General features: G+C 39.5%; 1 protein-coding gene across 2 annotated transcripts in view; it reads right to left on the reverse strand.

The window, feature by feature from the left end:
* LOC124714218 (protein argonaute-2) overlaps positions 1-14,318 on the reverse strand; it is a 216,240-nt gene that overhangs the window by 158,152 nt on the left and 43,770 nt on the right. For both annotated transcript variants that reach the window (XM_047243003.1, XM_047243004.1), the window contains exons 2-4: positions 13,932-14,066; positions 1,487-1,767; positions 1,267-1,398 (exon numbers count right to left, since the gene is read on the reverse strand). In XM_047243003.1, the coding sequence (XP_047098959.1) occupies positions 1,267-1,398; positions 1,487-1,767; positions 13,932-14,066 (548 nt within the window). The remainder of the gene's footprint in view (positions 1-1,266; positions 1,399-1,486; positions 1,768-13,931; positions 14,067-14,318) is intronic.

Consider the following 14,318-nt stretch of genomic DNA (forward strand, 5'->3'; position numbering starts at 1 on the left):
AAATCAGGGCCTCCTTCAGTGGACGAGAGCGCGCGCCCACACACACACACACACACACACACACACACACACACACACACACAAAATGTATTGTGAAATTACAATATTGTGACCACATGTAAAAGTCTGAATAGGTTCTGGAAGGTATTGACATGGGTATGGAGCCATGCTGACTCCAGTGTCATGGACAGATGGAATAGGTTTCTCAATTGAGGAACCATGGCACAAACAGCCAAATCAAAGTGGTCCCATACATTCTCGATAGGGCTTAAATATGTGGAGTTTGGTGGTCAGGGAAGTAGAGTAAATTTACCTTAAGTGCTCTTCGAACCATACATGTACAATGCGAGCTGTGTCCTGCAAGTAGATGTTATTGTGCCAAGGAGAAAAAAACTGCATATAGGGTGGACATGTTCCTCAAGGCTAGATGCATACTTGTCCTGATCCGCTGTGCCTTCCAGAATGATTAGTCCACCCAGGTAATGCCAAATAACATTCCCCAGACCAGAATGCTCCCTCCTCCAATCTGGACCCTTCGGACAACTTTTGCTGGGTATTTTGCTTTCAGAAGTTTCACACCGTACACACAAACAGTCATCTGTCTGATGGAGCATAAAACGTGATTCATCTGGAAAGACCACCTGTCGCCACTCAGTGGGCATCCAGTTGCGGTACTGGCATGCAAATTTCAGCCATCGTCGCCAATGAAGAGTAGTCAGCATGGATGCCTGCTGAATCAGGCACCTGCTACAGAGGCCCACACACAGAAACGTTTCTGAACACTGTTAGTAGCCTCTTGGTTCATACAGACATCAGGTGTTTAACAGCTGCATACCTTTCATTCATACACGTCTCTGCAGCCATCATTCACCCATCATCTCCAAACTATTTGCAAATTTAGCCATTCGGAAATGGCTCCACCCTTGACCAAAAGCCAATTGTCATGTCCTTTTGGATGTCATATATATTGCTCCATTCTTGTATTGCAACAATGACTGCAGTGTTTTCCACCTGCTGTCGGAGTGGTTGTTGTACGATGATGTCAACGTAGGTGATACTCAATTAATGTGATAGGACTGTGTATAAGTTGCTCAAGTAATGAATAAATAGTCAAATACAATTGGGGATTGGGAAAAACACAATTCAGTCTGTTACTCAAAACAGAGAATTTAGAAATTAATGGAATAAATTTCATTATGGTCTAACAAAATAACATAAAATACACAATAACATAAAATATTTAATTCTTAATATGCCACAACATACCAATATGGCATCATAAGGAATTTGTCTTGTACGCCCTTCAAGGGCTTCTTCCAAGGCAAATAATGACACTTGAGCAATCCATTTTATTGTAACACGAAACACACGATCTTTGCCTTCGCCCGGCAAAGTCACCTAAAAATAAGAAAAACAAAATGAAAACTTTGAAGGTAAACAATGGAATTCAAAAGACAACATTCATTTAACAACTCAATGAACCTACCTCCAATTCAACTCTGTCATTACCAATTGGTAATGGATCCCTTGTGTACAAATTATTTCGACCATCAAAAACGGGTTTTAGTGTCCCAAATATTTTGCTGTATGCGTGCACCATTGTCTCTATTATTTCACGGTTCACCTTTCTAGGGCACTTGTCTGGTTGAATATTAATGTCATAATGGTGGACAAACCCTCTTGGCATCGAAATTTGAAAATGATTTGCTCGCAATACAATAGGTCTTCCTTCCCGGCCAAGATTTGGTCTTCTAGGGCAATTAAACACTGTAAAACAGAAAAAAAACACATGCTGAGTCGCCAGCTTTCCAATCATTACAAAATTACAGCTACAAGAAAAAGGCAACTTTAGATCACTGTATTTGACTACACCATTGCAATGGAGCAATAATTTCTTATTGTGTATTCAATGATAGATGCACAGCAATCTCTGATCTATGGAACAAATTATAGGGGATGAACAAAAATTGGAAATGCCAAAACACAACACATTACCGTTGCTAATACAGTGTAGACCCGTCTCGGAATGGATACATACAGGCCCTGCATAGTTTCCAAGAGAACCTTACAACATTCTTCCTGAAAAATAGTAGCTAGTTCAGGTGACAACAAGGGAGATGGATAGTGATCACACACCCTTGTCTCCAAAGTAGATCACAAAGGCTCATTAATATTGTAATTTGGTGACTGGTGGCCAGGGAAGATGGAATAGTTCATCCTCGTGCTTGCAAAGCCAGTCCTTGACAATGCAAGTTGTCTGAATAGTGGCCATGTTCGCAGCATCGTCACTAGGGAACACGTGTTGTACCCTGGAATGGACCAGATGAGCCAAAATATGCACACAACCCTTGGCAATAATGCAAACTTGAAGAGTAACAGTGGAGCCCCTGGAATACCACAATATGACAGCCCAAATCATCACAGAATCCCTGCCATCTTTCACTCTTGGAACAAACTCCCACAAGTGGGAAACAATATGGAACAAGACCCACCTGTCCAAATTACTTTCTTCCATTGCTCCATAGTCCAGGTCTTACAGTTTCAGCACCAAGTTTTCCTGTTATAGGCATTTGCATCACTGACGAGTGATTTTAGAATTCCAGCTTGTCCTGCAATTTCATGCTTATGGAGTTCTCTTTGTGTTATTTTTGTACTGACAGTGTTCGAAAGTGCGACATTCAATTCTGTAGTAACTTTTGCAGCTGTCGTCCTCTTATTTTTCATCACGATCCTCTTCAATGACTCATGATCACTCAATACATGCTTTCATCCACGTTGTGACTTAAGGGGCTGATGTTTTTGTGCCTTTTACTTATATGATATAAATCTTTGATACCGTGTCTCTTGAAACACCAAACACTTAGGCTTGCTTGGTTATGGAAGCACACAATTTGCCCGTGTTCGAATTCACTCAGCTATGACATAATGCACTTACGACTACACAGAACACTGTTCTGACCATGACTGACACTTGTAACACATTGGAGCCTAATGGGTCGGCAATCCCGTCAATGCCCAGGTCCTGAGGAAATTTGCTAAAATTTACAATTTTTTAATAAATACCTCTTTAGGCAGAATATCAGCTTAACCTTCTATCCTTCCTCTTTATGAATATGTGTACGTTTAGCGCAAATAAATTATACAGGGATTTGTAGGTATTACTCTAAAGATACTGTTTTTCAGCATTTTTATTTTTCCCCAAAGTGGACAAAATATTCATAAGTCGTAAGGAATGGTAGGCAATTGATTTAAAATCACTTGTCAGCAGGAAATACTAAATGCTTCATTTATAGGTCAAGTGATTTTATTGTGAAATGTTTTTTTTTCTCATTTTTACAAATTAGAGAACTTGACTAGGTTATGAAATCTTTCAAAACACTCGTGAACACAAAGGCCTGTGTTAAATGGTCTATAGTAGTATCGGGCCTCTCTCCTCACTAACTTTCCTGCAGCTTTCCCTTGTTCCCAACAGACCTTGCATCTTCTAGCTAGGTTTGTTTTCTTTTCTTTTGGTGGCAGTTTCTCAGGAAAATGGTGTGCTGTGATTCTGTTTGCACATGCAACTCCAGATGCTGAATGTGTGTCTTTATTTAGTTCCGCTCCTCCTTTTTTAACCAACTGCTCCACTAATTTACATATAAAATCTGCTAATGCACACTATTTTGATATTGTGAATAATGTTGGCATTCACAACTGCCGTCATAAAAATATGAAAGAAAATCTTTTTCCCCCATTTTACAGTCTTTCACTGGAAGGGATAGTAACTCATCAGCTTGACTCCTCTGTCAACACCTGTTTTAGACAAGTTTTAGTCTAGTACTACATCTGGCTTCACTACCTCAACATATCCACTCCTAGATTTTACACCGACATGCGAAGTAGTCATCTTATGCTGTGTTGACAACATGTGTTCATCACATTTGTCTTTCCATTTCAAGCAGAAAAGGTGTCCTTTGCGACAAAATGTCATTTCTCCTTTCTTTATTTTTTGATTTATTAGGTCTCTAGGCAAACCTATCCTGTACTTCATCTAACAGTTCCAACTCCCAATGTATTTCTTTCCCATAGTTCTTCAAGGACTGCAGGACTTGTACAAAACCTGTCCATGTATACCAAATATCCTTTTTCCAAGTAAGAGGAACATAGTCTCAGTAGCAGGGATTTGACAGAATTGTCAACACTTCCTTTTCCTTCAGTATAAACTTCAGCATTGCACATGTAATCTGTTTGAGCATCACTTACAACATACAGTTTTATCCCATATTTCTCTGGTTTGTCTTTCATATTAACACAGAATCCAATTCTTCCACAAAAAGGACAAACTGCTTCATCCACAGTCAGATTTCGTGATGGATAAGAGACTTCTCTGCATCTTTCTGTGAAAAAGTCCCAAACAGGTCTTATTTTATGCAGAGGGTCATGGCCTGGTTCTTGTTGTGGTATCCACAGTACATTATTGTTCACATGCAGCATCCTGTATATGGTAAAAAGTCTGTCTCGTGACATTAGCTGAGAAGTAAATGATGAAGCAAGCACAGGGTCTTCAGACCAATAATCCCTAAGTTCAGGTTTCTTCACAACACACATATGCAAAATGATTGCAAAAAATTGATATACTTCATGTATCCTCATTGCTCTGCATTTCTTCCATGAAGATTTTGGTTTGATTCTGTTCTGATGGCAAAGTTCAGAAACAGTATAAGTAGCATATATTTTTGTCCCTGACTTTACTTTTAGAAACGGGCTGTGATCAAAAAACTGCAACAAACCATCTAGTTCCATTGATAATGTATCAACAGGAACCTGAATTCCACTCGTTTCTTCAAACAGAGATAATTCAGGGAGTGCAACAAAATGACAACGTTCATTATAAAGTGCAGGCTATTGAAATGAAGGCAGGCTATTAAAATGAATGACAAACTTGACTAATAGAAACTTGTGCATTAGCTTCTTCATACTCACTACCATTGTTTCTACCAGCAGTACAGGTTTCACTCTCCAGCTCACGTGAGTCGTCATTGTCATCAGAAAAATCGCCAGTGTCATCCGAAAGATAGTCAAGTTTAATCTCTAAGTTTGACAAGCGATGTCTGTTAGCCATATTCACTATTTATATGTTTTACACACGGGAAGGATGCACACAATCCCACAACACAGCAGCCGACATAGAACAAAACAACCTTCAACAAAATTCCAAGCACGCGCAGTGCACGTAACATTGGTACCATTCATGAGAGGCTGGCACACACTAGCCATCAACAGTGCACTTATGACAAGCCAAACAATTATTCTCGCCACTTACAAATGTGTACCGTGTGTACAGCAATGCACTGTGCAGGCTTGGCTAGCATCTGCGTTATGTTCAGACACACATTTCTCGCAGCGTTATCCTATTTTTGTTCAACCCCTGCATCGATCATAGTGTAAATATTGCTCTCAAGCACTACTTCAACTTTTTAATTTTACACATAACTTCTAAACAAAAAATAAAATGCTGTACCAACCACTAAGTACTACTAAATCCAGACTCGCACATTAGTAACTGTAAGGAACACTTTGAGTTGACAGTTCTTTCTTATATTACTTTTTAACAATAAATCAATATTTGACAGATCCTATAAGAAAGTAATATTAATGAAGTTATTGACATGTTATAGAATCACGAGAAAGAACTGCTGGCAAGTACTTACCAACAGGAGAATTGTCAGCACTGCCGATACACACACTTGAAAGTACCTTACACAACACTATCTTAGCTCTCCGAATTAATAATTCCTTCCTGGGGAAGGGGGAGGGATATATTAAGGCAGTGATTTGTCTCTCCTTTTTAATCTTCCCCAATCTGTAAAACTTTCCTCTCTGAGGAAGGAACTCTTAGTTCTTAAAGCTAGGACGTTTGTCTATTCATAGTGTTGTCATCTCTCTGAAGGTGAGTACTGATCAATAGTTCTGTCCTATCATTTATATAATTTTCTTAACAGAATTTTCCTTTTAAAGAAATTACTGATTAGCATTCATTTACACATCAAGTGTACCCGAAACGTATGAGGTTTCTTACTACTAAAATACAGCATCAACATGATGTTTCATATTTCCTAACACAGGCTCCTCTACAAGTTGCACAGAGGACCTAGCACCAAAAATTCTGATACGAAACACATGTCTAGGAATGTTCAATTTGTATATGAAATAAGTCTGAAGATGGGATCAATTTCAAACCTCCTGCTTCACAACAGGCACACAAACAGAGAAGAGGGTGCCACTGTCAGTCTGTTTTGTAAACAGGTACACTCACAACTACAAAAACTACTAGGGTTGACTGTGGTGCTTAAGACATATCGCAGTTTCAACTTTGAAGAGGATGTCACTCGTTACGTAGAAAGAACCTGACAATGCATACTTGTGAACACTACTCATCTCATGGGCTCCTGTAGAGCACACTGGTCACAGCTCGCTGTTTCCAGTGAGATCCGAAGTGGTGATCTGAAAGTACCCCAATCTTCAGAAATAGTGTACTCCTGAACTGCAGATTTCTGAACATGTGTTCCTTATCAAAACTTTATCTAAGTCAGGGTGTACACGCGGACAAGGGAAAAAATTCCTGGATTTTTCCCAGATTTCCCGGTTAAAAAAAACACTTTCTCCCGGGTGGAAAAAACACTTTTGCTGTGTTAAGTGACAGTATACTTTCCGTCAGAACTGTAAAACTTATCAATCCTTTGAATGGTTATGATTTATACACCTGTGTAGAACTTCCCAGCACTTTAGAAAAAGAAACCAGGGGAAAAAAAACACGTTTTGGAAAGATGTGCAGTAATATGTATGCTGCATATTTTCGTATTATTTAAATTCGAATTCCACTAAACACCGCATGTTACTTTCCGAAGCATCAAAATCAAGATTGTGATGCACCTTTGTAAGCCAGTGATAGCTCATGTCACGTGATCTCACCAGCCGATGACAGCGAATATTCAGAGCATAGGACATGTTATGTAGTCAGCCAATAGCAATATCACTGTAAAAAGTAGTGCAAACACACAAATAGGAAAAGTTAATGGTTTAAATTAATATACATAGTGTTGCTAAAAGAACAACAAAACTTTTACATATAATATTAGTCTCTAAGATTAATAAGCTGCCAGAAAGCTAAGCTTTCACTTATAATGTTGATCTTTTTTGCGCATGTTACAATCTAATATACATTACACAAATGTTACAATTTTTAATAACGACGTAAGTGTCTGATTTTCTGGGCTCAAAATTCTTCTAACTGTCTCGTCATCAAAGAGCTGATTTTTAAATGAGGAGTCAAATGCTCTGTGGTTTAAGAAATTCATCATACATTCTCACACACAGTTCATCTTGCGTAACAGGAAATTTACTTTGAAAGTAACGCTTTTCTTACCACCATTCGCAATATTTTCCCGTGACCTGTCAGAAACAGGTTTGTTCCAGCAGTTGCCATAGAGTGCCAGATAACAGGTGCCACTGTGCTTGCCCATATGTTCGTATGTGTAAAACATTAAAAGATCTTACATTATGTCATACAAGAAACAAGACATCATAGGATACTCTGAGAGCATCGGAATTTCATGAACCAAACTAAAATGCATGCTCCAGCTTAAAGTGCACATTTGTATGGCCAGATTTCCAATGAAGTAGGCCTCAACAATAAAGTAAGCTTTTCAGTATGCTTTTCAGGATGTAAATTTTCTCGATTACCAGTACTGTATTATCTCATGTTTGGATCTTTATCATGGCATTACGCCATACGTACTAGGAGATGAAAACATGCACTTGAAACGCTGTGAACAGTTGAAACTAGCCAATAGTGTCAAATTAAACCTTTGTTTAAAATAAATTGACTGAGCAGCGGAAAAGATCAATAAAGCCAAATTTCTGTGGCAAACCGACAAAATAACTTCATTGTTCTGCAAGGCGATTAATACTAATAACACATTTTAGCCTTCCATAATTATGAGAATGTATTTTAATTCACTTGATAGCTACAGGCCACAGAAATCCGTTCTGTTGCTATTTGATGCGAAAGCAGTAAACGAAGAGGAAACAGCAAAATTGCTAAACATAAACACGGTTCAGGAGGAAATTACCCACCTCCCAATTACAACTCAGATTGCTCTGTGCATCAGCCCCTGATTTACAATATTTCCGAATCGGGGCAATACTAGATAGTGCCCCTCTCACCCCCACGTCCTCCCCGAGCTTTTGAGATGGGACTTTTCAAAAATATGTTCGTCTTTCTGAAGAGTCTGATACATAAAACATATATGTTCAAGGACATGTAAGACATGTTATTTGGTCTTAGGTATGACAAAGTGCAGCACCATGCTTCTTCACACAGTATTATTCTATTGCACGTCACTGTATTTCTTTGTGCGGAATTCAAACGTGTATATTTTATAATGGATGCCATCAAACTCAAACGTGTATATTTTATAATGGATGCCATCAAACTATATTCAGGACAGGTTTGACATCCAACCCCTCTTTAAAAAACCTCGCAATTAATACTGGATGGGATTATTTGTAACTGAGAGAACAATAACTCTTCAGAAAATTTGCACTCTTTATTACCTATTAGCTAATAACTTGCTGTTTTGTGTGACATAAAATTAAATATAGGATACATAAAATCAGTAAAGACAAGAAACAAGCAAGACAGTATACATTCCTTCAATCCTTAGGTCCTAGAAATTTTTTCTCTCTATCTTGCTACAGCTTTACATAGTGTGCTTTCCTCTCTGCGAAAGAAACTATTACCTCATCAAAGTTCGTCTTCGTCAAATGTTATGCTACATGAAAAATCTAAATGTCTTTATCTAATACTGAAAAAGCTGTTAATACAAATAGCACCCAAAACTGGTGTGGTTTCTCAGTCTCATTACATCTATTTTGTCACTGTCTGCTAGAAGACACAAAATAGGCCTTTCTAATATTGCGGCCATTGTAACATACATCAAATTAATAAGACTGTTTTGGCACAAATGGTCGTTTCTATAACACGACAGAATATAATTCACAAAGTACCAATATCAAATGCCCCCCTCCCCCTCCGTCCATCCCCTAGATCCAGGCCTGCTGCTGGCAGCTTGGGCACACTAGTAAAATTTTTCCAGGTAGCATCTGGCTGTTTTCTGCTACTGCTTGTACAGCTAACAGCCACACTTCTGTATCCAGAAGGGGGAGAAGGTACTACTCATACGCAACTCAACAGCGCACACGCAAAAACCTGTTCACAACTGCTCAAATGAATCTAAGGTGAACAGTTGTGACATCACACTCATCGGACGCAATTTGTTATGAAGCATTGCATAATCTTCCTAAAGCCTTTTACACACACTGCTGTTGGCAGACACTTGTACGAGTACTGTGTTTTGTTATTGTATACGGTGCATTTACAACTTAAGTTTTATTTTTTGTTTTTTCTCTCATTCATTTTTTACTGCTGCAGTATTATTCTTCAGTAGCACAATACAGTAATATCCTTTGTTAGAGTATCGGTTCTTACCAGTCAAAATTAAAAAGTTCAGCTGAAAACTAAAACAATGAAAAATTCTCGGTATTCTAAAAAATTCCTGGGTTTTTCCCTGTTTTCTCCCGAATGAAAAAATTCCCAGGTTTTCCCAGATCTCCCGGTTGTCCCAGGTCGTACACACCCTGTACGTCCTCTCTACATCCCGAAGAAGCCTATAATAGAAGTTCTATAATGCCTTTCATGCAACCCCTCCCTCCCCCTCTCCATACACATACTTGAAAAATCCAAATACTTTTTTTGTTGGGCAAATTTATATTTTATAGATCGAAATAAATATATGGCATGGCAAAACACATCAATATTAAAATTATAAGCTGGACTGGGACTCCAAACAACAGTACCTCTTAGATCAACAGGGTGTTAAAAAAAAAAAAAAACACTGATAATGCATAGGTTGTTGTGTGGGAAGGCAAACTGATTGGTTTTCAAGAAGGAATTCATATCCAGAAATGCACGGCTTGGGCATGGAGGACATTGAACTCGGAGAACAAAGAATTATGACAGTTCAGATTTGTCTTATTGTCTGATTACAAAAGGTATGCAGCCCTTTAGCCATCTGTGTACTGCATATGGGTGACCAGAGCCCAAAACATTCCCGCTAATGTGTCACATTCCTTCACACAGCCCTTGTGCTCATCCTACTGAGGACTTTCCGTGGTTTGCCATGTTGTTGACAGCACCGCGATATGTACCAGTAATGGCTGCAGAAATGACCAACATGGTGCTTTCACATGGCAAAGCGGATTGCAAGGGGACAGTTGCTGCAAGATTGTATGTAGAACATTTTCCAAGCAGACATACCCCATGCCATTTCATGATTCCGAACATAGAGGAAGGCATCAGAGAAATTGGAAAGTTGCACTTCTGCCTGAGGTGTTTACACTGTAAAGTAAAGCAGTAACGCTTGCTTGGTACTTGCAAATACTATATCCAGTATACTGTCCGTCCTCTGGTAGGTGCTGAAATGTGATACAAGTTGTCCATGTTCCACTCGAACACTACAGTTGGTGGAGAATGCACGGAAAATGTTTGACGATTATTCAGCCACTAGCACTTGGCAGATGGCACAGGCACTGCGCACAGGTAAAAGTGCCATGTGGCACGTTGTCCATGAACAACGGCTCCATCCATACCTTCTGCAGGAAGTCCAGGCATTACAGGAAGAGAACTGCCCATGATGGGTACAGTTTGTGCAGTGGTATTTACAATACATAATCCAGCCACAATTCCCGAGCTTGGTGCTACTCATGAATGAATGCACATTTACTAGAGATGGCATATTATACAGTTGTGCAACATGCATGTTTGAGAGGACGAGAATCTGCAGGCAATTAAAAAACACCAACACAGGGTCGGTATTAACATCTGAGCCAGGATAATTGGTGACTGTATCAATGGGCCAAATCTATGGCCAAACACACTAACAGGACTGCTCTTCCCCACATTTATCAGAGATGTTTTGCGTACCCTATTGATGTAGCGCCACTAGATGTTTGAGTGGACATGTAGTGGCGACAAGATGGACATCCAGCACACTCTGACGTCAAAGTGCAGAATCGCCTCTACGTTGCATATCCCAATTGATGGATTGGTAGAGGAGGGCCAGTTCCGTGGCCAGTACCGTTGCCAGACATCACACCTCTCAACTATTTTCTGTGGGGTAGTATGAAGGGTGTGGTGTACAGCACACCTGGAACATCAGCAAAGGACCTTACTGCTCGAATCCATGCAGCAACTATAATAATTGAAAGATGACCACATGTATTGCCTCATGTGCTTTGCGGCTTAGCACTGCTGATGCAGGCTCTGCATTGACATAGAAGGTACACAATTCGAAGCCAATTTGTAGTGCAAACAGCACAATGTGCTACTCATGTTTAGTTTACTGATGTAAAGTGGAATGCACACTCATCTCAAACTTCAATGTTCTCCAGTGTCCAAGCTCTGCAATTCCATATACAGACTCCTCCTTGAAAGCTGATCAGTGCGCCTTCCCGCACAGCATATTAAGCACTCTCCCCCTCTCTTTCTCTCCCCCCCCCCCCTCCCCTGGTCCCTCTCTCCTTGTCACCCAACCCCCCCCCCCCCCCGCCCCTGGTATTTTTTTTTTGGGGGGGGGGCCTTTATTTTGCAGCACAGTCCTGTTTTTCCAATTTTTAAAACACACTGCAGATGATTAAAACACTCACTCATCACATTCTATTCATTAACAGGATGAATGTTTGTGAAGGTCACCCACTGGCTGGCATTTTGAAGCAAAATTCATATAATAATGAAAATCTCACGACTGATGCAATTTTCCTGAGAACCATTGCATATGGCTGCTGCAGAGTAGTATGCTGTGCTACAATGTAGTACAATACAGAAACTGTCACTCCCCCCTATTAAAAACATGACAACAAATTAGTTTATTTGCCCTCATGCGAGTGATACAAGGGCAGACTAATTCATTTAGTCACTTATGCAGCAACAGCCCAGGGAAGAAACTTTAAGGAAGTTAAGAAATACCACACAGATACATCAAGGAATGTCCAGTGAATTATAAGGTTTTCAACCACAAGGGACCTAAAGCTGGCGGGAGACAGAGCTGATAATCCCTCTTAGGCTGCGATCACAGTGTCACCGGCAATGGTCGTCAGACACAGTCGCCAATGTCGCCTAAGAACGTTGCCCGACAGTGTAGTCATAGTGTGTCCGACCTCCTCCATCAGTTTTGGCACAGTCAAGCAGGTTAGGTTAGAATCTGTTCTATGTATGAAGTAGGTTTGATTTCAACCTCTTAAGAGTGAGCGGATAGCACCATGCCACTGTGCTTGGATAAGAGTCTTGCGTAGTTGCTTCTGCTATTAAGACACCGAATGCATGTGAATGCGCTTTCCTGTCTCGTGAAGAACATGGCGAGTAATTTACACTGAGTCCTCTGTTATCAGAATAACAAGGCAAGTTTTATGAATATATGAGATGATGAGAGAAATGTTTTGTTAGATACTTGAGACAATTCGTGGTGGTCTTGAAAAGCAAGTTATAAACACACTATTTCACTGTATTTATTTAAAGTTGTACGTCTGCATATCAATTAACATTCAATGACTGCCACTTAGCACATGAGTAAAAAATAAGCATAAAATACTCTTATAACCTAAAGCACTTGAAAGTGGAAATGCATACCATACACCACATTTGCAAACTACTTATCAGAATGACTACCCTACAGGTACAAAACACCAGTAAGCAGTAATAATAATTTGTAGAAAATCAATGACAACCTACAAAAAAAGATCCAGCTATAAGCATATACAATACTCCACCCAGTCTACTTGAACAAATTATTTTTTGAGGTTATAATCTACACTTAAAATTTCTCTTAAACATTTTGCCTATTTGAGGTTTCAAATAAATCTGCAATTTCAGTCCATAGATTCTGAACTACACCCCAATTATGATATTTTCATCCTCAGGAACCCACAAACTCATTCTTTCTTGGAGTAAACTTATCAGTTACTCATGCTCCATATTTCGCATGTGAGAACATCAGTCGATTTGACCGAAGAAAACAAACTGATCTGAATTTCGCCGACTGTCATCCAAAGTCTATACGTTTGGGAGATAAGATCAGCTTCAATAGTACGCATGTAGCAGCATACTGATTTGAAATGATCGGCCATCTCTGGCCGATGTCGATCATCGGTGGTATCCACTGACATCGGAGCCACTGTGACCACAGCCTTACAGAACAGAAAAGTCACGGTTAAGATTATTTTGTAAGCTGTGAATGTTCATATATAGACAGTTATTAGGTGTGCTTGGGAGACCCAAACAAAAGTCCTACATTCTAAAGCTATACTAGTGTTTTGGCAATGAAAGAAGACCTGAGTGGGAAGTTTCTTCTCATGCTAGGCTGAATGATATTGCACTGGATAAGTTTAGCCATACTACCACAAAAGTCTTAAATAAAAACCACTGCAGGAGGTTTATCTTCTGGCTGAATAAACCTTTCAACATTAGATAATCAGCGGAATGCAGAAAATGAATGGAGAACAGAATACAAAAACTTGATACAAGTAAGGTACCCTATGCTTGAATACTCTTGCAAAGGAATAACTTACATTAATTAAGGATGACATCTTTTACAGAGTGGTAAGGAGACCAACAATTGTGGCCACTGACAAATGCAGAAGCATCTTTGGTAGAGTATGAATACGGGTACCCAACATGTTTGTAAGATTTGATTTACACGTGTAAGAAAGAAATTCAAAATAATGGTATGCAACAAGAATGTAACTAGTAGATTAATGTGTAATACATATAGTGTTCCTTCACCAATTCAAAGTGTGTAAGGAAATAAATTTTATGCCATACAATCTAAGACACTCACTGGGCAACTCAGGAGGCTGCGGGGGTTGATGAGGTTGTTGGGGGGGAACAAGACCCATTGCGCCAGGGGGGACTGCCACTGCCCCTGGAGGCCCCACTTGACCAGGGGCACCCGGTGGAGGGCCAGGTGGAGGAGCTGAAACAAAAACCACATATAAATTTGAAAGAACACACAGAAATAAATTTACATTGCACAATAATAAATACTTTATTTTAGAATACAAGATGCTTACAGGAAAGACTCCTAATTTATAACAGGTCAGTGCTAACACACATTGAACTGTGGAACATTTTACAAGAATAAATATTTGAACTTGTTAATGTAAGAAACAGAGGGGCTTGACGGACAAAAGATGTCAAAATCATAAATATGCAGTTTTTTTTTTTT

Source organism: Schistocerca piceifrons, chromosome 1, assembly GCF_021461385.2.
Source record: "Schistocerca piceifrons isolate TAMUIC-IGC-003096 chromosome 1, iqSchPice1.1, whole genome shotgun sequence".
Lineage (NCBI taxonomy): Eukaryota > Metazoa > Arthropoda > Insecta > Orthoptera > Acrididae > Schistocerca > Schistocerca piceifrons.